The 23,771-nt window shown below is 54.2% G+C and overlaps 7 protein-coding genes across 7 annotated transcripts; 4 read left to right on the top strand and 3 right to left on the bottom strand.

The window, feature by feature from the left end:
- Positions 1–5,709: 5,709 nt before the first annotated feature.
- On the top strand, positions 5,710–6,428 carry COL26b_000705 (uncharacterized protein; the record flags this gene model as incomplete). The annotated part of the gene is made up of 2 exons (XM_053173670.1): positions 5,710–6,250; positions 6,316–6,428. 2 exons carry the CDS (start codon positions 5,710–5,712, stop codon positions 6,426–6,428), a joined length of 654 nt encoding a protein of 217 aa, XP_053042227.1.
- Positions 6,429–6,677: 249 nt separating this feature from the next.
- Positions 6,678–9,316, bottom strand: COL26b_000704 (uncharacterized protein; the record flags this gene model as incomplete). Its single annotated transcript, XM_053173669.1, has 3 exons — positions 6,678–7,304; positions 7,359–8,745; positions 8,799–9,316. 3 exons carry the CDS (start codon positions 9,314–9,316, stop codon positions 6,678–6,680), a joined length of 2,532 nt encoding a protein of 843 aa, XP_053042226.1.
- A 1,880-nt stretch (positions 9,317–11,196) lies between these two features.
- COL26b_000703 (uncharacterized protein) lies at positions 11,197–13,006 on the bottom strand (the record flags this gene model as incomplete). The annotated part of the gene is made up of 2 exons (XM_053173668.1): positions 11,197–12,738; positions 12,800–13,006. The coding sequence occupies 2 exons, from the start codon at positions 13,004–13,006 to the stop codon at positions 11,197–11,199; spliced, it is 1,749 nt and encodes a 582-aa protein (XP_053042225.1).
- Positions 13,007–13,785: 779 nt separating this feature from the next.
- On the top strand, positions 13,786–15,715 carry COL26b_000702 (uncharacterized protein; the record flags this gene model as incomplete). Its single annotated transcript, XM_053173667.1, has 5 exons — positions 13,786–14,203; positions 14,257–14,439; positions 14,500–14,980; positions 15,030–15,469; positions 15,531–15,715. 5 exons carry the CDS (start codon positions 13,786–13,788, stop codon positions 15,713–15,715), a joined length of 1,707 nt encoding a protein of 568 aa, XP_053042224.1.
- Positions 15,716–15,883: 168 nt separating this feature from the next.
- Positions 15,884–17,038, bottom strand: COL26b_000701 (uncharacterized protein; the record flags this gene model as incomplete). The annotated part of the gene is made up of 4 exons (XM_053173666.1): positions 15,884–16,062; positions 16,171–16,456; positions 16,522–16,806; positions 16,922–17,038. 4 exons carry the CDS (start codon positions 17,036–17,038, stop codon positions 15,884–15,886), a joined length of 867 nt encoding a protein of 288 aa, XP_053042223.1.
- A 1,996-nt stretch (positions 17,039–19,034) lies between these two features.
- On the top strand, positions 19,035–20,308 carry COL26b_000700 (uncharacterized protein; the record flags this gene model as incomplete). Its single annotated transcript, XM_053173665.1, has 4 exons — positions 19,035–19,187; positions 19,244–19,348; positions 19,409–19,782; positions 19,837–20,308. 4 exons carry the CDS (start codon positions 19,035–19,037, stop codon positions 20,306–20,308), a joined length of 1,104 nt encoding a protein of 367 aa, XP_053042222.1.
- A 2,028-nt stretch (positions 20,309–22,336) lies between these two features.
- Positions 22,337–23,398, top strand: COL26b_000699 (uncharacterized protein; the record flags this gene model as incomplete). The annotated part of the gene is made up of 1 exon (XM_053173664.1): positions 22,337–23,398. The coding sequence occupies one exon, from the start codon at positions 22,337–22,339 to the stop codon at positions 23,396–23,398; it is 1,062 nt and encodes a 353-aa protein (XP_053042221.1).
- Positions 23,399–23,771: the final 373 nt, after the last annotated feature.

The following is a 23,771-nucleotide window of genomic DNA, read 5'->3' as shown; positions in this document are numbered from 1 at the left end:
AAAACACTCATATATGCCTACGCCTGGCTATTACTTCAGTGAAGATTTCAATCCGCGTTCTATTCTTTGTCGACATGATCCAAGACGTCTGTCATAAAATCCAAAGGGGCAAAACGTTGAGTTCGAGACGCTGGCCAAGCGACCCCAACACTCAGCCGATTGATATTGTATAAGGAAATGACGGTCAATGTTGTAAAGGAACCCTTCGCAAACAACCACTAAATCGCCTTTAAATCTTGCTAACCATGAGCCTGTTTGGCATTCCCGTCTATCCCTTGCACCGGAACTGCTCTAATTGTCAAGGAATTCTCGTGAAAATCAGTTGTCTTCCGACCTGTGACATTATGTGACGTTTCCGTTACGCCTTCCTCTTATTTGTCCTTAATATTCCCAAGTATTAGTATCATATGGTATCCAGACCACTGATTTGAACGTATGTCGCGTTACGCGGAGTGTGACTCGTCACCGTTTCGGCCGAGTTCTATGTCTTGAAGCTCAATAGCTGACCTCAAATTCGTACGGATACCCGACCATGAATTTTGAGCTTTCATGGCAAGGTATGCGAGGAAAGAAGATGCGATAGTTCCAAGAGGGAGTACCGGAAGGATTGCCAACAATCTGGGCTCGGGTCCTTGTGGCAAGGTTCGCAGGATGAAAAGACCATACATGATAGTCAGACAGTAGAAGCTACTGGATGTAAATACGAAAAAATCGTTTCAAAAGCAATGAGCAAGATACTTACGCGGAAAAACGCCTAGTCTCTAGTGACAGGGACCATGCTACACACAGGACGCAGCTTGCGAACATGGAGATTGACCATAGGCTAAAGACAAGAGTCAGGGTCTAGCCTGTGAATCAGAGGACACATGAACGTACACTTGCCAAACTGTGTCTTGCATTCCTTTGTTATCATTTTCATTTGCCACGAATAAGGATGTTGCGAAAGTGACTATAGCGAGCAGGGCTCGTATAATTCTGAGATGGGAGTTGTAGCGGCGGACGAAAGTATTGTATCGAGGAATACAACTGAAGATCGCCTTTGTCAGTACAAATCATTGGAATAAATATCAGTAAATGCGAACCATTGTGTCCATTGTGCGGATACTCGGGGATTGCCCTCGGGAGTCAACGATGATGAGCGAGGTAGGCTGGGGAGAGACGGTCGAGGTTCTGACATTGTCCCTAGTGTGATTGTGCCAGATGTGACGAGGGTCAGGTTGGGAAAAGAGTCGGTGAGTCTGTTGAATTTTGTTTCAGTCGTCTCAGTTGGGAGAAAAAGAAGGTGATATCTCACGCTGGGCTGTTGTGGCGATGGCTGTGCAGTGTTTGGGCATAGTTGGGCACACGGCTGACTGCCACCGGGAGCGAACCACGTCCAAATTCGCTATCAATTTGGGCACTTTCGACGCCGCCATAAGCGTCCAACAAGGCCTTACGGAACCCAACAGGCAGTTTCACTGAGAACGTGGCAGTCGACTAGAGCTCGAGAACACAATTATCTAGCTGGCATGGCCGCACCTCAGAATAATGGAAGATTGACTCGCCTCCCTCAATAACTGGACGACAGAGCTCGGCGCCGCGCATACAAAGTCTACGTCTATTCGTTATTCAAAATTACCAGTTTGAGACATATTTTACATACAGAGACTGGAGTCATGTCGTTTTCAGCGCTGTGGTTTTGGCTTGCAGCCTTCGACTTCTTGACAATCATCATTCGCAGCCGCTATCAATTGAGATGGAATCGCTCGTCTTTCCGGATATGGGGCTACAGAGAAAGGCATTTCAACTTGCAAGATCAAGACGCGACTTCTGGGGACTCGAAAGCAGGCTCTGCGAATGATACCCGACCGATGGGCCCATCCAACGTTCTGCGTGATGGAGTAGGCGAGGAAAATGAAAGGTCCATCGAGACGCGCAAAGAGAAGAGGTACCGCAAACAAGATTCCATTCAACTAGGCATCTCACCTAATTGTCTCACATAGCGATTACTTCCTGAACAAACCGACAGAAAGATTGGGGGCATCATCGACATGGGGTCCATCGAGTGGTAGTACCAATGATACCAGTCGAGTCGCCGTAGAAGCTGTTGCAAAGGCATGTGCCTGGACGAGCTCGGCGGTCATATGCAACTTCGCGTCGCCTGGCGATGAACATTCGGGGTGCATGGGAACTTGGGACGGATCAGGCTCCAATTCTCAACTGCGCTGTGATGCAGAAATTGTGAGTTTGACTATTGTTCCCAAGAATAAACTAATTATAACGATCAATAGCCGTGTCCTTGTCCAAGTGACATATCGACTGCGAAGTTTTACGGAGCTACTATTGTCTACGGAGTAGCCGCATGCTCGATATACCATCTCAACCGCGGCGATCGACATCAAGACACCTTTCTCTCCGCCGGCATAACACTCACATGGGTTGCAGCTACTTTTTGTGGGCATGAAGCAATGGTGTCTTTACTGAGAATTCTTCCGGGGACGATCTTATTGATACTATCGGCGAGCGCTGCCATCCATGTCATAGCGAGACGACGCCAACCTTTGCAAGTTTGAACAGTTTTATTGCTCTCATGATTCGGAGACGAGGATTAGAACTTTATTAAGTCTCACGTTGAATTCTTTCATATTATCATCCAGAAACCGGGGGGTCTGTTTTATTTCCTAGTCAGTCTCTGTGACTTCAGTCAAGATCAGCAAAGTGCACGGGGTCAGGAATTGACTAAGAAGCCTGGCGGTGTTCGGCTTCTGATGGAGGTTTAGAAGTCGAATACTTTTCTTTTGTCTTCTTTTTCTTCTTTTTTTTTTTGGGGGGGGGGGGGGGGGGGGGAGGGAATTATTTGAATACATAGATACAGAAACTCAAGTGCAGAATATGGAGCACGCAGTCTTGCACGGGTTAAATGTTCGACTACCGGCTAAAGGCCAACTTCAACAGTCTAAGACCAGACTTGAGTCCAGCTTAGGGACACCTCTAGTTAAATTGATTTATCTCCAGCAAGGAAACTTTTGCAGACGCTCTTCTATAACAGGAAAAGTTCTATCAGGACGGTTACTGCATCCGCAACATACGTCTTGAGTACTGACACCAGCGATGCCAATCCAATGTAAACGTGAAACAGCCAATAGCTGTAGGGTCCTCCTAGAACCGCACGTATGGCGTCTAGAGATATACCGATGACCAAGCGAGTACCATGTAGTTTATTCCTCCGTCGCGCGAGACAGTATTCTGAGAGTTGCCATCTCTGCCCGAACTGTGTAGTATCCCGACTATTACGACTTCGAATTTGATCAGTAAAACCCAAAAGAGCAACATTACGGCAGACTTACCTGAGAACTCAGCAAGAGGGAGGCCAAGAATGAACCCAAGAGGATTCCAAGTGGGAGGGATGCCGGTATTCCGTCGATCAGTGGGCCCGATCCGTCAAGAAGTGTCCTTAGGGAGGACATGGCCACGCAAAAGCCGAGAAGAATGAATCTGGATGAAGCCCGGTTAGATGGTAATGGAGAACTTGATTGTCTTTCGAGAGCATACCTATCCGTCCGTCTCGTATGTTTACACCATACATAAGCAAGAAGACTGCTGATCGTAACAGCAAGAATCCACAGTCTAGAATCGAACATCATTAGCCGCTCGAATGGTGTGAAGACCACAAATAACAGACCCCAGCCACGTATTATCCTCAAATCCACGTTGTTCTTTTTGCTTCCACAAGCAGAAAGATAACACTGTTGTCGATATTCCCGCAATAGTTCGAAAGAGTTTTCCCCAGTCGACACTCTGAGGTAGGTGACCTGGTCTTTGCAATATCCATGCGAGCCTAGTTGTCGATCGACAGTAATCATATAAGGATGTGCTTTCCACAGGCAAATGAAGAAACCAGAAAGAAACAACTGAGAGGACATACCAGACCCAGGTTGTGGCCAATATTCTGATTCGAGGTTGTTGTGCCACTGCTGGAAGAGGGAGATGGACAACAGCAAGTGCATTCATTCTCAATCAAACCCAACGTCAATGAAGCACTAAACGTTTGAATGCCTTGTGGTGGATTTGCGTAAGAGAAGTCAGATGATCACTTCTTTGAAGAGAAGAATCTGGACGAAGCGGGGTCGCCCCAGATATGGACTGTCAACACCCGAGAGAAGTACTGTATTACAGCCATCGGACTGAAAATATAAAAAGTCTAAGCATGCAGGCTGAAGCCACTCGGACCGCCGCCCAATGGCAGAATGCGAGCCACGTCAAGAGACATCATGCCCCTGTCGATTGGGGTTGTGCTACCAGGCTAGAGAAAATCAGAGTAAGCTGTGCAGATGAATAAAACTTCGGACAAATCCTCTAGACTCTTCCCCATAGCATTCAACACGACGCCTCGGAGGCAGCAATCTCGACAATCCAAGTGACCGACAGAGATTCGAAATGGCAACATCGGACATCAAACATGAAGCCTTCACAATAGGATGGGTATGTGCATTGTCCATCGAAATGGCGGCTGCTGCGACGATGATGGACGAATTTCCCGAGACCGGCTCCTCTGAGGGGTCCGATTATGTTTGGGGTAGACTGGGAGCATCGCACGATGTCGAAATTCCAGAGGCACGATACAAAGTCGGGGATTCTGGGTACAGCAAACCGATGTTAGGGAAGTCAGCAGAATAGCTGTCGCTAATGTGAACGCACAGGGAGCCATCCTCGGACGCGATCGTCATCAATCAGAACACCGGACAAACACAATTGAAGCAGCGTGGTGGGAAGAAGGAGATCTTGGGAATGAGTCGATCGCAAAAGGATAACAGCGGTCACCTATGCGTCTTGACAAGCGTAGCCGCCATTGCCAGCCGTTCGACCACCAAAGGGCTTGACACACGCCATATTGAAGGTATATGGCTCGAAGGACTGTCGACCTCGGAAGTAGGGCTAGGGGGAAACTTCATAGTACATGTGAGTGAAAGTGACGCTCGCTGGAAACAGAGAGCTGATGATCGAATTTGGCAGATCGGCGACATTCTCGGGAAACCTTCCTCCGGCGTCTCTCCCTTAACCATGCTCGCCTTTGGAGCCGGCGTGTCCATGATGTATCATCTCAATCATAAAGACCGATTCCAAGATAGAGTTCTCGCGGCGGGAATGATACTCGGCCTCGGGGGCGGGGCACTCGTCCGACACAACGAAGAAGCACTTGTCCTTTACACATTTGGTTGCGCGATCCTGTTCGCGCTCTCGGTCAGCGCCATCGGCCATCGAATCAGTCGCTCCATGAAGACCAGACTGAAGACCCATGAGAAAGAATTGCTCGCCGGTGCCGCTATCTCGATGAACACTTGATAAGCGTAGCTACCCTTTGTCAATCAATAACGATATTGGACTTTGTTGTGCAGGAGAGGCCGGGATTGAGTCTGGGAAATTGATCTTGCGTTGTTTTTTGGTCATTTTGTCTCCTCATTCATTCGTTTTCGTCGTATGTCATAGTAGAAAATACATCGCTTCAGATGGCCAAGTTGAGTGACGTTGTGATGTGAAACAGCAGTAACGGCTGCGAGCGCGATGGAGTTGTTCTTTTGACATGCCAATCCAACGATTGGCTGCACACCGAACACACCGAACCCGACCGAGATAAGGTACCTTACCCCACCAACCCCTCCATCCAAGCTTCCGGGCGCCTCAGCTCGACTTCAAACCTCCATCCTCCACCACACAACCACCGCCCCCAAAATGACAACACCCGCCCCCTTCCCCTTCCCGCGGGAATACTCCTTTCCCCCCTTCTTCACCCGCCAAACAAACCTCACCACACACCACGCGCAACTCGTCAAATGGTCCGACCTGATCCTCGCCTACTGCCGCCACAACCGCATCTTCAAGCTCTCCCTCAACGCCGCCATCCCCTCCGCGCCGACCGCCGCCCTCCCGCACGCGCTGCCCAACACATCCACGCCGTCCATCGCAATTATCGACTCCACCCTCGGCGGCACATCCACTGCGACATCGGGGGCCGCCGGCCCGGAGGAGCTCTTCCACAACAAGACGCTGAATAAGCGCCTCTCGCTGGCCGACGCGCGCGAGGTCCTCGAGTTCATGAAGAAGGACGGCCGCGCGGAGCAGCTGCCCGCTTCGCCGGACGTGTTTTGGGTGTACTGGCGCACGCCGGACGAGTGGGCTGCGGCGATCGAGGCGTGGATCGACGAAACTGCGCAGAAGGGGGTTGTGTTGACGTTGTATGAGCTCACTGAGGGCGAGGGCACGAGGGGGACTGGTGAGTCTTTTTTGGGTGTTCCGAGATGTGAGGGAGAGTCACCGCTGACGGTCGAATTTTCACAGATTTTCACGGCCTCGATTCCGATTTACTGCAAAAAGCGCTGCAGGTCCTGGTCAAGCGAGGCAAGGCTCAAATCTTTGGACAGGAGGACTCCCAGGGTGTCAAGTTCTTCTGATTACCGATCGACGATACGACGGCACGATGTAGCTATTCTCCCATGCGATTCTCTTGAAGACGTAACGACATTCATACATTATACATCCGTATACCTCCGTATACTTCCGCAACGATCAACACCAGCGACACCGACAACGGCACCGACACCGACGGAGGACGGCGTTTCTACTTCCCGATGCAATGACCTTCAACTCCTTGCGCGCGCGTGGCTATTATGTACAAGAGCGTAGCAATATTCAGCAAAACATCATGACTTTTCGAAAAAGTTCTTGACCAGGTACTTCTCATCAAACGTCACCTGCTGGGTCATGGCCACGTCCAGAAGCCAGTCGGCGGCGACGATACGAGGCTCCATGTGGCCTTTGCGGGCCATCTCCTCAAACTTGGGCCAAAGGGCGCGCTCCTGCAGACTGTTGGAGCTTAGCAGATAGACGGGTTCAGGTGCGGCGCCGCCATCTTCCTCAGCGGTCGTGGGCTTGATGGTGGTGCCGCTGCGTGCGCGGTAGAGCTTGAACATTGCGCCGTTGGCCTCAGCGATGGCCTTGTAGCTATCGGGACCGTTGCTGATGTGCTCGGTACAGTAGACCGGTACCGTCCAGAGGAGTTTGCCGAGATTCGCCCTAGCCCGGGAGACAGCCGTCTCTATCTTGACTCCGAACTTCTTCTCGTTTTCTTTATCGTCGAGAAGGAAGTCTTCGGGGTCAGGAGCTTCACCCTTATCGAGCGCTTCGTCGATGAACTTGGACGAGAGAATCGTGGGCCCCTTGGCTAAGGTCTTAAGGAACTTGACTGTCCGCACCATGTGTGGGGCGGCGAGGTAGTCGGAGGGCTTGTCGTCCTGAACTATGAGGATACCCATATCGCGAAGCTTACGCTGTGGGGTGTTAGTACCTAGGTATAGAATAATGGAGGAACTGAGACAACTAACCCTTTCGACATCCTCCTTGTGCTTGTTGTTGACCCATCTCGTAAATCCGGTCAATACAACCCTCATTTCGACCTCTGGACCTGCCGATTTCCGCTTCTTCGTCGGGCGTCTCTCGTCGTCGTCCTTGTCGCCGTCGTCGTCGCCGTCGCCGTCGTCCGCCTGCGCTGGGCTTGACGTCCGTCCCCGTTCCTTGTCAATTTGGTCCGCAGCACGCTTGCCACCCCAGGGGCCGCCCTGCTTGGCTCCCCGCTTCTTCTCCTTCTCGTATAGAGCAATGTCTGGTGCGATGCGTTGAAGGTTGGTAAGCGCCTTGCTCTTGGCACTTCTTGCGCTTCCTGTGGACATAACGGAGGGCGTGTCATTCTCCTTGCCGCGGGCACCACCTTTCTTGGGACGAATAGGCGTCATAAAGCTGTCGTCGACCGCATCATCCTTGGTTCCGTCGTCCTTCTCCTCTTGCCTCCCAATAACGACACCCTCGGCAGGGCCGTAGTTGTACGAGTTGTCCTGGGCGGCTTCGAGAATCCTGCGCTTACGCTTGGCACCGGGGGACAAATGCTCCTCTCCACCCGGGTAGTACGTCTCTCGTAACCTGGATTCGTCGAAAAAGGTCTGGCCAATAACCTCGCCGAGATTTGTACGAACGGGAAAATGGGAGTATTTGGCCACGGTAACGCTCTGCTTCTCGCACTTGGCATAGCTCTCCTCGATCCATAAGTGGTTGACGGTTTCGATGTTCCAGTCCTTAGCCGCCTCGTACTTTTCGCTACTGCTGCGGGCAGTAATGAGATGGGTGTTCTCGGCCTTCATCGTCTTGGTATACGTGGCGCCAGTTGCCCGAATAAGGTTCTCGAGATAGATACGAGCGTCGCCACCGTAATTGGAAAGGCAAATCTTGAAGTCCTCAAAGCCTTCGATGCCGTTTCGGGGGACAGGGTAGTGGAGTAGTCGTCGCAGGGGCGAGGTCCATTCGTTGTGAGTGATGAGGTGGTAGAGCCACGAGAGGTTTCCGACATCCTTGCCCGATTGAGCGGCCTTGATATACTGTTCGCCGTCGCGGTATTGGCACACGAAGTAGTCGCAGTCGTCAACATCCTGGACCACTCTGCCGCCTCCATTGATGACGAGTTGCTTGACGATTTCCAACGATCTCGGGGTGATACTAAGGTCCCACGAGAACATGACGCTCTTTCCTTGAAATATGGTGGCAGCCCTGCGTGTGCTATCGACGAGCTGGTTAGGCATGGTAGACGTTGCTCCTTGGAGGTGATCGTACTTGGGCATCTGCACTTCGGCTTGCAGCTCGGGGTTTTTGAGGATTTCGGGGTCGGGCAGGGTGTAGGGGCCCTCGTCGATGCGCTTGCCGAGTTTGAAGCAGTCTTCGAACCTACGATAGGTAAGCAGGCAACAACGGAAGGAACCAAGATGGACGCAACTGACCAGTGTGGTAGAACAATCTTGCATTTGAGTCCCTTCTCCTTAGCAGTGACACATTTGGGATGCTCCATAGACAGCGCGCAGATGTGTGTGGTCTGGCGGGTGACGTCGGCAGTCTCCATACCGCCCATAGCAAGAGTCGCCCCGATGATTGTCTCCTTGTCGATTTCGGGCAGGTCGGCGCAGGTGATGTTGATTTTCGAGAAGAACATGCGCGGATCGGGCGAGTAGGGCCGGACCTGGGCCTGTTTGTTCCTGTGGATGGAGGCTTTGAGCCAGTTGGACTCGACAACAGGGATCATGAAGGCCTGGGTTTCTGTGAACTGAGGGAAGTCGATTGTGTTGGAGATAATGTGAGTAACTTGCTCGAGGCGTATTGAGCCGTCGCGCCTCGGGTCGAGCACTTCGCCGCCGCGGCCTATAACGATCTCCGTAAGGTCGCTGATCTCCTTAGGCGCCAAGTAGGCGGACGGCACGAATGCAAAGGCGCATTCTGCAAAGAGGCCTTTGGCGTCGGCCATGATTGTCGTGCGTGGTGGCCGTCGTCCGTGATCGTCGTCCGTGGGCGTCGTCGTGGTCGTGGTCGTTGTCGTTGTCGTTGGCGTTGTTGTCCTCGGGCGTCGTGGTCGTTGCCGTCCGGGTTGTGTAGGTTGCAGCGATATTTCTTGCCCTGGTTGACGCGACTGGGCTTGACGCGCTCAACAGAGGCCCACTACACCACACGCGAATTGACCACTGCAGCACATGACGTTGTTACGCTGAGGTACTTGTATATGTATGCAAACCCCACAGTGGAATAAGTAACTACCTAAGGGGGGGGGGGGGGGGGGGGGGGAGGGTGCGCTAGCAGAATGAAGGCAGTCTGTTCGCATTATGTTGGAAATTTAGCACTATGTTCGCGCTTAGTCATGAACCGACTATGAACAGCAAAATATTATTATAAGCTATAATATTATATTAAGATACTCACTATAAATAGTATATTAATAAAGTAAGTAAAAAATTCAAAAAATTATATTTATAATCTATACTACTATTATGAAAGTAATTGAATTTTTTTACTAAAGAAAACTTTTTTTCAGAGTTTAAACTTAGGACCTCTAGAATATTTACTATAATCTTATGACTACAGCATATCACATAATTCGTTAGTTCCGCTTAACTAATCTGTCTAAGTAGGCCTAGGCGCTTAGTTATAGAGCCCTAGGGGCACAGGGCAAGTAGCACCTGCCTACTATAATAGACTAACGCTTATCTAATAGACCAACGTGTGAAAAGAGTACTGAGGGAACATTACGTTCCAGACCCCCCCCTCCCGGGTAGGTAGCTGAACTCATACTATTAGCGCGTTCTTGGCCATTAAAAGCGCGCCCCGTGCACGGGCGTCTGACAGGTACAGACGCTGCCTGGGCGTGACACCTGTCAGCCAAAGCTCCCAACGACAAGGACGACTGAGACGACGACCACGGACGACAATCATGGACGACGATTATGGACGACAACGAGGACCCGGACGATAGCAAGGACAACAGAAGAAATCACCAAGACCAGTCATTCACATCATCTCCAGTGTAACCAGCTCGAGTTCCGATGAGCCCTCCGCTCCATGTGCGACCTCAATGGCTCGTCGTCGCGCTGTCCACCGTCCTTCTTCTACCCACAATTTTACACAATTCAAAATCGGCGGGGCGCCGCCTAAGATTAGAGAAGATGCGTCCAAGGTCATTTCCACTCACTCACCTGCCCGTCGACCGTATGCCTAGAATGGCAAGCCTATTTGGAGAGACGAACCTTATTGCCTCTATGGTGGTTCTTGACGATGAGAGCCGTACTCTCTCCTCGCGGGGTGACACCCCCTTCGAGGACTTCAAGATTTGCTTCTCCAACTACGATGGCGACGCTCGTATCTATCTCGAGAATCTTCTTTCTATTGCCTCGTTCTCAACACACTTGCCGACAAAAAGAAGTTCGAGAAAGCCATATGGAGCCCACGTACGACTGGGCAATTGCGGGTGAACAAGTACAGATACATTTGAAGTTGTGGCATCTGAGGTGTTTCACAAAGTCGCGGTACCTGGCAGCTGGTCCGACGCGGATCGGGCCATCAAACAACTCGCAGCCGCTAGCAACTTTATTGCAACTACCTACAAACGACAGCTCCATCTGCTGCCCTCTTGATTCCTTCGTCGGACGCTGTCAATCTCTAAGGGCCTGATCGTCCATGCATCATGTCGCCCTTACTGCTGCTTGATTCAATCACGCCGACCATATTGCCCCACTAATTCCTATAATAATCAATCTCTCTTCGCACAGCGAATTCGTCTCGCTTCAAAACCACCAAGAAATGCCGGTCTGCATCCAAACTTTCGTACATGACACTTCGCGAACATGATACGATCCCTCAGAGGCTCGACTTGATCAGGTCAGCAGCCTTCTCAGCGACCGCGTACACGGTCGCCTGAGGGTTCGCCCGCACCGTGATGGGGACGATACTGGCGTCAGCCACCCTCAGATTGCGAATGCCGTGAACACGCAGCTTCTCGTCGACCACGCCACCGAGCTCGCGGGGCATCATGGAGCAGGTGCCCGTGAAGTGATGAGCACCGACAGCAGTCTTGCGAACGAAGTCCTTGGCCTCCTCCAGATCGGTCAGAGGCTTGGCCGGGACGCGCTTTCCGCCCGCCTTGAGCTGGCTGCGGAGAGGTTCCGTGGATGCAATCTTCTCAATCTGCTGGACGTGTCTGGCCAGAAGCTCCACGTCCAGGGGGTGAGTCAGGTACCCGGGGTCAATGGCCACCGCTGGCGACTCCAACGACGCCGACGTGATGTGGCTCGAGCCTCGCGAGAGCGGGTGAGCCAACAGCAGGCCGAACGCAAAGAATTTCTCGTCGCCGGGAGGTGGCGCCGCCATTGTCCCGTCCGGGTTGAACAAGGCGTACCCTGGAAATGAGAGGTAGTAGCCGGAAGGCTCCGATGAGGAAGTGAGGACCGAGCGGACGAACGACTCGAGCTTTTCGGTAAACGCAGGTGTCGATCTCGTCTTCGGCGCCTCCGCCTTGAGCTTATCGAACAGCTCCCCGGCATTCTCGGTAGCCGGCAGCGGAAGCTGTGCCGTTGCCGAAGTCCCACTTCTGGAGAAGGGGCCCGATTGCTTGCCGTACGCCTCCATGGCTGCCCCGACCGCCGCGGGGTCTTGGCGGACGATCCCGTCCATGGTGTCGTGCTCGGGGAGTGTTTCAAAGGCTGCCCCGACCATGACATGGTTTTGCAGGTTCTCACCAACGTGTGGGTTGTCGAGCACAACGTCGATGCCGAGCCCGCCGAGAAGCTTAGCGCTTCCAACACCAGAAAGCTCCAGGATGCGAGGGGAGTTCAGGGCGCCGGCGCTGAGGATGACTTCCTTTTGCGCCGTAGCGACCTTCTTCTCGCCGTCCTTGGTGTACTGGACACCCTCTGCGACAATATCGTCAGCGCCAGTCTTGAAGACGACCTTCTCCACAAGCGCTCCGGTCTCGACGGTCAAGTTCGACCTGGACTTGGCGGCTTGCAGATACGCGCTGCCGGCGTAACTCCTCGTTCTTGTCACAGAGTCGACAGTGTCAGGCGTGAGACTGCTTCCGACGCCCTGCCCGCTCAACGGGTCGCAGACATTGGGAAAGCCCAACTCGCGGATGGTGTCTTGCCAGACCTTGGGCCAGAAAGAATCGGCGTTGTCAGGCAGAGACAGCTTGAGAGGACCGCTCTGTGCCTCATCAGAAGCAACAGAGTAAGCCTTCTTCTGGGCAGCACTGAACGAGGGCCAGTCCCAACCCTCATTGCCCAAGCTAGCCCAGGACTCAACGTTGGCACGAGTCGTGACAGTGAACGACAGGCCGTTGAGGGCACCGGAACCACCTAGCAAGCGGCCTTGAGGCACTCCAATCTCACGACCACCGAGGCCACTCTGCATCAATAGTCAGAACCAAATGCAAGAAGCATCCGACCACATTGTTGGAGAGACTCACCTGTGGTACCGTCTTGAATTGCCAGTCAGATGGTGTCTTGACCAGACTGGGCCCCAGTGCGGGAATATTGACTCTGGGATCCGCCGTCTGGTCCTCGCCCGCCTCCAACACCAACACTTGGATATCGGGGTTCTCAGACAAACGGGAGGCAATCACCAAGCCGGCAACACCACCGCCGACGATAACGAAGTCGTATTTTGCAGACATTTTGACAAAGATATGAAGTTTTGGGCAACACAAGTGAACAGCAGGCCAGGAGGATTGGCTCAGCGGAGCTCAGCCAGTGTTAAATCATCAGCCCGAAGGAACCAACAATTAGCCCGAGGGGACCGGTACGTGTGCATTGCGGCACAGACGTTGGTGCATAGCAACAATCACCATCGCGCCGAGCTATGCTTCCGGCATCTCCCCCGCGCCGCCGTATTAGACCAACTCTCGACGGCGCCCCGACCAGCCGTTTTAGGTACCGTTGAATCAGGTCCCACCGCAGAGTTGCATTCGTACGACGACGTTTCTGCACCATGGACCCGACGCATTTTGGCGCAGACCCATCCACTTCTCCGGGACCCCTAGTCCATGAGTCGCGCACCACTGACCGGGGGCCTCCCAGCAGGTACCCGGATATCAAGGTTATCGGGATGCCCCAAGGATCACCGCGGAGCCGACACGGGCTTGTACTTTACATCAATCAGTACAAACTTCTCGATGGTATGATGGGCGTTACACGATCGTGGTGATTTGCCATCCGGCCATTGGACACTAGTCAGTCGCCGTGGGAATCTGTGACCCCTCAGGTAACTCACGATAGATTGCCACGGATGGCGACTAATGGGGCTAGACCCAGCACTTAGAGCCATGCAGAGCTCTATCACAGCTCGAGGGCGGCAGATGTAAGCCAGCTCGAGTCCAGACATGAAAGAAGGTGTTCGAGCGGGCTGCCGTCGACTTTGGACTTGGAAAGTTGCATCAACGACATTGTCTTCATGATGGGTGTTCTCTTTGACTCTAGTTACCAAGGCATCCTCGTCTCCGGACTTGGAGTGCTCTGCGGTTTCGCCGTCCACCATGCCCTCTTCATTCACGGAGAGTGGCATGTGCAAGCACCTCAGATTGCTCTGGGCCACTTTTGGTTTCTCTTTTGCTTCATTGCTTCAAGCATCTACTACAAAAACACCTTGATTGGCGAGCTTTCTCGGTGTCTGTTGACGCTGTTTGCTGGCTATCTTCTCGGCCTTCTGGCCAGTATCACTCTCTACAGAATCTTTTTCCATCGTCTGTCTGGCTTCCGTGGTCCGTGGTACGCCCGTATCACGAAGCTCTGGCACGTATGGGCATGCAGAGACTGCAAGAACCACCTGGTTCTGGAGGACCTGCACGAGCAATATGGAGACTTTGTCAGAACAGGTGAGAGAAACGACTTTACATGACCATTTGTTTCAATACTGACTGTTTCAAAGGTCCCAGTGAAATCACCGTCTTCCACCCCGGAGTCTTCATGGCTGTGGATGGCCCCCGATCGGAGTGCATCAAGGCAGAGTGGTATGACATTCTGCATCCCGATCGCGCCCTCGTTACCACCCGCGTCAAGCCAATTCATGCTGCTCGACGTCGTGAATGGAACCGTGGCTTCTCGGCTCAAGGTATGTCTCCATAGATCTTCGGTATCGTGAGCCTATCTGACGTGCCGTGCCGCGCTGCAGCCCTTGTCCAGCACGAGTCAAAGATTCTCAAGTATATTGAGCAACTTGATCAATGTATCGAGGCCAATGCCAAATCAAACAAGCCTTCGGAAGTGCGGGACCTCTTCTTCTGGTTCGGGTTTGATGTCATGGGCGACTTCGTCTTCAGCAAGTCTTTTGACATGCTGCATCAGCAGCAATGGCACCACATCATTGTGCGTCTGCAGCGTGCCCTTTCCCTTCTTGGGCCGTTCAGCCCTACGCCGTGGTTGATTCAGGTTGGCTTCAAGCTCGCTCCGCGTGTGGGTGTTCTGAAGGACTGGTTCGACATGGTCGCTTGGTGCGAGCGTCAGATGCAGGTGAGACTAGACGATGCATCTCCCAAGCCATCTGTCCCTGACCTCGCCCATTACCTGATGGAACTGGACGATGGACAAACTGAGATGAAGGATCGCTTGACCTGGCTATTCGGTGATAGTCTGCTTGCTATTGTGGCCGGAAGGTGAGCATACTTTGACGGGTTTGGGGCAATCAATAACTAACATGCGCAGCGAACCGACTGCTGCCGCTCTGATTGGCATCTTCTGCGAGCTGGCAAAGCACCCGGAGCACATTGACAAGGTCTACGAAGAGTTGAAGGACATTGACGTGACAGACCTCAAGACCCTGACGAGTCTGCCTCACCTCAACGCCGTCATCAACGAAGGTCTCCGACTCTACCCGGCCCTGCTCACGGGCGGAGCCAGGAAGACGACCGAGAACGGTGCAACCATCGGCGGCACCTTTATCCCGCCCAACACGACCATCATTGCGCCTCGGCATGTTATTTCCAGAAGTGAGTCGAGTCTGGTCGCGCTCAGGCCTTCTCTTAAACTGACTATTGCTTCAGGGGAGGATTGCTTCGAGCGGCCGAATGAGTTTATCCCCGAGAGATGGAGCACCCGACCGGAGATGGTCCGAAATGCATCCGCCTTCGCACCTTTCGGTACAGGTATGGAGCCCTCCCGCGTGTGGTGGTTGCCGGATATGGAGACTAACTCGTGCATCTGCAGGTCATCACAGCTGTCTCGGGCGTTTCCTGGCCACCGACTCCATGAGGTTCGTGGTGGCAAGGTTGGTCAAGAAATATCACATTCGCCTTGCTCCCGGTGAGACTGGAACTCGGGTTTTTGACGACATTCGGGATCAGTTTACTTCCAACCCCGGCCCCTTGTCTCTCTGTTTCGAGTTGAGGTGACTGGGGCTATGAATAGACGGAACGCTTGACTACACAGCCTCTCAGTACATTTATTGTCATATTTCCAAATTGCCATAAACACATTTTCTTGTTTTATCATTCTGCATACACTTTAAACACACTGGACATGATCTAAATCAAGATATGAACAACCCCTGGGCTGAATGTTCAAGCGAGAGGGGAAAATGGCCACCCGTTGATGCCGCTGGTGTAGAGCGGGCCAGCTTCAATCGCTTTCGCACTCTTCTTGAGCTCCTCCACATCCCAGTTGGCCCAGACCGAGCGTCCGTTCAGGAAGGCAGCTTCCGGGCTGGTCAACCACACAGCAAAATGGGCGGGGAGTTGGACTTCATCATGGCACGGACGTTAGCCTGGTCGGCCCACAGCGGAGTTGCAGCTCGAAAGAAAGCGACCCAGGTCGTGAGATATGGGTATCTGACAGGGACAGCACGCACCTTTATCCATCGGCAGGGCCTCCGCCTTGGCACCGCTCTTTTTGAAGATGTCGGTCTCTACCATGCCCGGGTGCAGATTGACGGCGAACAGATTCGGGTTCTCCGCCGCGAGGAACTCGACGATTTTGGTCTGCGCCAGCTTGGACGCCATGTACGGCGACAGGCCGGGCACCATGGACACCGGCAGTGCCGTGGTGCCGGTCGTCAAAGCGATGACAGACGCATGTGAGGGGTTAGCCGTGGGCAGGAACGACTTGGTTACCAGGTATGTGCCCTTGGTGTTCGTCTTTTTGTCACATGTGAGTATGGAGTCGCAGCTGGCGTGGGGACCTGTGCAGAGTCACAACTGACCTCGAAGTTCAGCCACCATTCGTCGGAGGTGGACCCCGCGATGGTGGACGGGGGCGAGGTGTAGCCAGCGGTCAGGACAAGAATATCCCACTTGCCGATCGCGGCTGCCACCTTGATCAACGTCTCCTCACTCGTGATATCGGTCACGAACGTCTCGGACTGAACAGACGGCGGCAGAGAGGATTTGGTGGTGCTTAACGCGCTCTCTGAGCGGCCAAGAAGAATGACTCGGGCCGCCCCGGCAGCAGCAAACGCTAGGGCAGTCTCTCGGCCAATTCCGCTCCCCTTTGGGATTGAACACAAGAGTTAGAGTTGATGATATACAGATGGAGGGGGGCTGGAGCTGTCTCTATCGGGACAAAAGCTGTGGGATGAACTGGGGGGTTATGAGAGGACGTACCGCTCCGACCACGACGGCCGTCTTCCCCGCTGCGCTCAGCTCCGGCCGGGAGGGGGATATGGCATCGTAGGTGTCGTTGTGCCATGTCGGCGTGGCGGAGGGCAGAGGGGGTTGCATTTCGACTAACTGATTTCAACGGAGATAACGACCGAGGCAGTCTGGATCCTGGAAGTGGCGATATTCAGGTAAGAGTCGATAGATTGGGGGAGGGCAATGAGCTATCACTGATGGGATGCAATCGAATAGAACATCGCGAGTCCAGGGCCCGTCTTTTATCCCCAGGAAACGGAACTCAAAAGCACATGTTGCCCAGCCCGCGAGCCCCACGCTGAACGGAGTTAAGCAATTGGGAGGTGCCTTAACGCAGCGACGGTGCCAGAACACAGCCCGACAGGAAGGCCTTTGGTGCGGGATAGCGTGCGGCGTCGAAATAAGCCAGCGTTGCGCCTGTTGGATTGGTCTGATGGTCGCCAACGCAAGGTGCTGACCGGTTGACGACAGTAACTACATCCCCGCTGACAAACATAGACCAATACCAACGAGGCAGGCAGAGAGAGGGGAGGGGAGCACTGCTGCTGCTGATGAAACTCTTCAGCAGTGACACCTGTGCCTTGCATAAAATTACCGGAGACGCACCGCATCAGACGGCGGCCGTTCGGATTCGGTGCGACGCCACCAGCGGCCTTCGAGGCAAGGCGCGGCATTTGATTAGAAGGTCTACCGCGGTTGAACAGGCTTTGGGAAATGGCTCGCTGTAACAGGACAGCAGACGCGCTGAAGGTGGTGTTGCTGCTAGCCTGTCGCTGCTGCATGCGAAGACTTGCAGACAGCCAGCCCTCTTCTCCTCTCTCACATGTGGGTGGATCTCGGTCAGCTTCGTTGGACAAGGGTAGGAAACTCTGATATATCAACTCGCAGAGACTCCACTTTGAAACTCCCCCCCACCTCCAAACCTGAGAGAGCACTTCCTGGAATGGGTTCCCACCCCTGCAATAACTGTCTAAAGCGGAGACTGGAAGTTGACGAAAGAGACAAGGGGCCTTGAACGTCGCAACCCTGGGGGTGGGCCGGGGTCAGTTGCGAGAGTTGTGGGCAGTTGCACAAAGTGATCCCTCTCTCTGCTCTATCTATTCTCTCCCAACCCGGCCTCAAGAGAAAGGGGACCAGGTCCATCACGTAACATCATGCCGTGCGTTTCCCGATCACATCTGAGAACGCAGAGATGGACCCCCCCTCTCCCCTCGTCGAGAGTGGGAATCTATGATCCCCCATATCGATATTATCCACACGTGCAGCAACACCACGCGGATGGTTGGTCCTCCAAAGGACTAGAGATACTGGTATTGCTTTTCGCAGTGCAAGTCGTCGGCGAGGCAAGCGTGGTGGAGATGGGCGCATGCATTGTCTTGATTCATGTCCCACTGTCATCCCATCTTTCTTTAACACTAGTGCAGCTGTGTCTCGATCAGATGAGGCATGGAAGGAGGTGTTTTCCTGCAGCTTTACCTTGACGGCGGGCAAAAAAGAAGCAAGCGCTAGGGAACTAATGGCACCGCAAAGTAAGGTACAGTATGCAAGTGCGGTACTTGGCATCTCATATGACCACATCCGAAGCTGGGAACTACCGCGAATAGGGTCACATCGACTGGTGTCTCATCGACCGGTCTCGTCCACTCTTTTTTCTGCGCCTCTACCGATATGTGATTGATAGTCACGGAGTCCACGTTTCGAAAGAAGGTGCTGCTGGTGGGATGGTTGTGGTGGGCAGCCGAAGCAAGGCTAAGCCAGCCCGTCCCCCATCGCTTCTCTCGGGTGTGTGAGATGTGGCCCATGGATTCGGGAGAAATAGTGTGTTAAGTGTGTTCGGGTCTTTTCCTGCTTGTGTGCGTGTGTGTGAGATAGATCGCTTGCGCCCTCCATAAGTTGGATGAATTCCCCCTCCCACCCGGAAGGTCTTGCGCCACGGCGGTTGTCGGCTGAGAAGATTGTTCAACTTTGAAGGTTTTGATTCGCACCAACAGACGTTCGCAAGCGCGCTTCTTACAATTTGTCCCGTTGGTTGGGATTCGGCTTTCGCTGCTGCTAATAATACGTGCTTGCTTGCTTGCCCACCATGCCTGGCGCTGGTTCGAGGGGCATTGCCCTGTTGGTATGGATCGTCGTCTTCACCGTCATTGACGCCGTGGCGTTGGCCCTGCGCTTCTGGGCCGGGCGCATTATGCGCAGAGGCTTCTACTGGGATGACGGAATGATTGGGTTTGCATTTGTAAGTTGGATGAATGTCTTGTCAGTCTGCTTGGGCGCTGGCTAACTTGGACACAGGCAAACATCATTGCGCTTCAGGGTGTTGTCGTATGGGCCATCTACAACGGCCTGGGCAAGCACACCAACGAACTTACTCTTCCCGAGTATGCGGTTCAGTTCAAGGTATGCTTTCCACTTCATCCACATCTCCATAGCCCGGGCTCGACTTACACCATCAACTAGCTCATCCTCGCCAGTGGCGTCACCTGGCTCCTGGGCACCATCTTCATCAAGTTCGCCATCTTGTGGATGTACACGCGCATCTTCGCCACGGCCCAGTTCAAGCGCTGGTCGCGCATCCTGATGGGCGTCGTGGGGGCGTACGGCGTCGCGTTCCTCATCCTCTTCATGAGCCGCTGCACGCCCATGTCGCAGCAGTGGGCACCCGTCGAGGGCGGCCACTGCCGCGACATCACCATCGACCAGATCGTCTCCGTGACCATCAACATCGTCGTCGACATCGCCATGACGGCCCTCCCGATGCCCGCGCTTTGGGGTCTCCAGATGCCTCTACGGAACAAGGTCGCCGTCACCGCCATGTTTGGCATGGGAATCACGTAAGTCGCATACAAATGCGCTATACCGATCGAATCTCGACTAACACCCAGCAGCACCATCGCCATCATGGTTTGGCGCCTCATCAACACGGTCACCACCATCGGCGACCTCGACTTCGTCTACAACCTGCACGACATTGGCCTCATCAGCCTGCTGGAGCTCTGGATCGGCATCATCATCGCCTGCCTGCCCACGCTCGGCCCCCTGCTCAAGACCTACGTCAAGCCCGCCGTCTCCAAGATCGGCTCCAAGCTGACGAACCCGTCGACGGACCGCGGCAACATCCACCTGAAGGACTTGAACAGCACGCAGGGCAGCCGGGTGCACCACCCGCGCAGGACGTACGACAAGCTCGGCGATAATGTCTCGTATGTCGACCTGGAGCGCGGCAGCAAGGACCCCGCCGTCACGACAAAGTGCCACTACGCCCCCGGCGCCGACGCGCCCAGGGATAGCCGGCCGGTGATTTACGTCCAGCAGGACATTACCACTTCACAAGATTCGTGGGAGAGAAGACAAATATGAGGCTGTGCGGGATAGCCTGGATATGAGGGATGATTGTTCTATTACGAGACATGTTGTACATATTACCACTTCTTGACGTTTCATCTTCTTTGCTACAGTTTTCTCTATTTCTTTTTTGTCGTTTTTCCTTAACTTTTATTCCTAACCTGTTGTAGTTTATTTTCCTTAAACACACAAATACCCAATGATTCACAGCCAGGATCTCAGATTGCTTGCATCAAACCCCTTAAGCACCGACACGGCGAAGAACACAGACCAAAAAAGACTTCCGGGAGATTTACAAATCGACCCCCCTTCCCATTACCCGCAGACAGAGGCCACCTGGGCAGGCAAGTAAGCCAGCTGCAGGCCCAAAAACCGCACCCACGGTCCTGTCGATCACCGCTTCGGAGAACGGCAGTTTGACTTTGGTTGGCGCCCAGAGGGGTTCTCGTCCCCAGGACATGGTCTCCCTTGCGAGAAAGAGGGCGGCGCGCGGATGGGCCAGGCTACGCACACGCAACCCAAGGGACCCAAAACCACGGCGGGGGTAACCCACCTCCGCTCACACTCAGGATATCCCGACGGCGAGTCTAATGAATCGAAATGCTGGGCGTGCGGCGTGTGTTTTGTCAACAGCTCCGGTTAAGCTATCGGCCCCCCGCTTACATAGTCAAAGCAAACGGGACGGCGATGGCAGCCATGGTCGCATCCGACGGGTACACGTGCGCAGAGTCTCGGATAAGGTGAGAGAGAGAAGAGGAGAAGGCAAGAGAGAGAGGCAAGAGATCATCGGAAGGCCCCCATATCGTGAATCGTCTGTGTGATTTACCTACACACGTCCCTTTTACCAATACCCGTTTCGCGGGTACCTTGCGAAAACGAGACGAACTGAGTCTGTGTGTGTCTGTTTCTCCACATATCTGGGTAAATTGTTCCCACTACCTGCCCTGTTCAACATAGTTTAGACGTCCATGGATCGTGTTATCTAAGAAACATGCGAGTTTCTCTGGCTCTCGACGACTACTTCGCGCGGCATCATCCATGGGTCGAGGTTTAATCACGCTTGCTACGACATTGGTGTCGCACTACCGGTGAAGCTCAAGCGATCTCCATGGAGACTGACCGCATCACTAGAGGCACCTTTAATCCAAGAGGACGAAACCCACAACGACATCCACAATGGCCCTACTCTAAAACCAAGAAAACCAAGGCCGCGGTTATTAGACTTTGGAAATGCGTGCCCCCGGCGTAAGGTAGCCAGGTTGAATGTGAACGGGGTGGAGTTTCGAACCCAAATCCACGCGCCAAATGCGACGAACTCTTAAACGGAAACCGCTTCAAGGAACGTTTCCCAACGGTGTCCCATGTTGGTAATTGCTTCACGACTGCGCATGCGCATGCCATGCTAGCCATGCCGCCATGCCACATGCCATCCCATGGCTCTGCTGCACTCAATATTGTCCACGAGGTTATTTGCCTCACCTCGTCGAGGTATGATCGCTCAGGGGGCTCTTGCATATTGCCATGCCGCCTGCCCGCTCTGGCTTGCTGGCTGCGGTGCCCATCACATCCATGGAATGCGCGGGTTCTGCGTATGCCCTCGCGAGGACCCCTTCATGGCCGGGGGGAGATGAAGACGACCCAGATGTACCCCCTAACAATTTAGACATGAAGGTCGTTCCTGGAGGACTCGGGCTCTCATCACGACCGTGACTGTGTCATGGACGTCGGTTGGATGGATGAAGCGGTGGACGTTTTGCCACGGTTCCCGGGGACAAAATGGCCGACGATGGAGAGAGTCGCCTTCTTGGGTTCCAGTCCAGTCCAGTCCAGACCCGACTTGTTGGAGGTTCCGCCTTTATCTAGAGCCCATGGAGACTTCTTCCAAAGGGCACATATGAATAGAACCATCTCCATCTCCTCTGAGCTGTCGTACCAGACTGTCGGATCACTCTCAGTCCACATCTCATCTCCCAACCCTTGAACAAAGCTCAAGACACCGCGGGAGACATACATACACTCGCATACACTCAAACATTACCCATCATGTCACAACCGGGTATTGGGGAGCACTCTCCCCTTACCTTCAAACGAGCCGCGTTTGAAGACGACGCAGCTCCCAGCAAGTCGTCGTCCTCCTCCTCAGCCACCAGCACGGTAAAGACCCTCCTCAGCGTCCCCCGTCTGATCTGGGACTTTACCGAGAGCAACTTTTCCACCTTCGTGGTGCCCAACACCGCCTTCGGGCTCCTGGGCGGCCTGACGGGCTCGCCCCTGACCTCGGGGCAGGCGACGGCGCTCGCCGTGCTGCAGCGGTTCCCCCTCGTGGTCGCCTTCAACTGGTACAGCGTGCTCATCTTCGACCTGGCCAACCAGAGGGGCTCCGAGTCCGTGGCGGAGGACCGCGCGAACAAGCCGTGGCGGCCCATCCCCGCGGGCAAGGTCACGCAGGAGCAGACGCGCGCGGCGATGCTCGTGGCGATCCCCGCGGTGCTCGTCTTCAACTACGTGCTCGGCGTCTGGAGCGAGGGCGTCTTCATCCTTATCCTCACGTGGCTGTACAACGACCTCCGCGGCGGCGACACGCTCGCCCGCGACGCCATCATCGCGGTGGCGTACTTCCTCTTCAACACGGCCTCGCTCAAGATCGCCATTGGAGACGTTGCCGCCGCCGCTGCTACAGCCTCAGAGGGCGGCAACAGCATCACGCGCGAGGGGTACCTGTGGGCGGGCATCATCGGCGCGGTGATCCTCACGACGATGCAGGTGCAGGACCTCAAGGACCAGGCGGGCGACGCGGGGCGCGGGCGCAACACGATACCCCTATTCTTCGGGGACTTTGCGTCGCGGGCGTCGCTGGCGGTGCTGGTGCCGGCGTGGTCTTGTGTGTGCGTGTACTTCTGGGGCATCCGGTCGTGGGGGGTGCTGCTGCCGGTGGTGTCTGGCGCCCTGGTGGTTGTCGGGGTGCTCCGGACGAGGACGCCGGAAACGGACGCCCGGGCATGGAGGCTGTGGTGCCTGTGGACGGTGTGTCTGTACTCCCTGCCGCTGTTCGGCGGTGCAGTTGGTGGTGGTGGTGACGGTTTCGTGTCGTTGGAGCACGTGTGAGAAGTGACTGATGAGACGGAGGACTGTCACTTTCACTGGGCTTGCTGGGCCTGTTGGCAACGCGTTATTTCCCGGGCTCTCTTGCGGCGGGTTGCCCTTTGCTTCCGTGTGTGAAGGAGTTGGTTGTGGCAGGAGGAACAAGTTGCAACCCTTGCCAATGCTGTCGAGTGCGAGTCATGGAGATGGACAGGACCGCGGATAAGACTCGGGCGAATGCTGATTGAGTTGAGGGGGCGAGAGGTTGTTATCGAATAGTTGACGTGCGTGATCTGGGTTGAACAGGGGTCACGAGTCACGCAGTGGCAGGGAGCGGCCCGCGGGAGGCCGGGGTCTTTGAGCGCAACAACAGGGGCGTTGGATGAACACTTATTCA

This window comes from Colletotrichum chrysophilum (assembly GCF_026319265.1).
Source record: "Colletotrichum chrysophilum strain AFK26 chromosome Unknown scaffold_3, whole genome shotgun sequence".
NCBI classification, from domain to species: domain Eukaryota; kingdom Fungi; phylum Ascomycota; class Sordariomycetes; order Glomerellales; family Glomerellaceae; genus Colletotrichum; species Colletotrichum chrysophilum.
The sequence above is the reverse complement of the archived record's forward strand: the minus strand, read 5'-3'. Positions and strand labels throughout refer to the sequence as shown.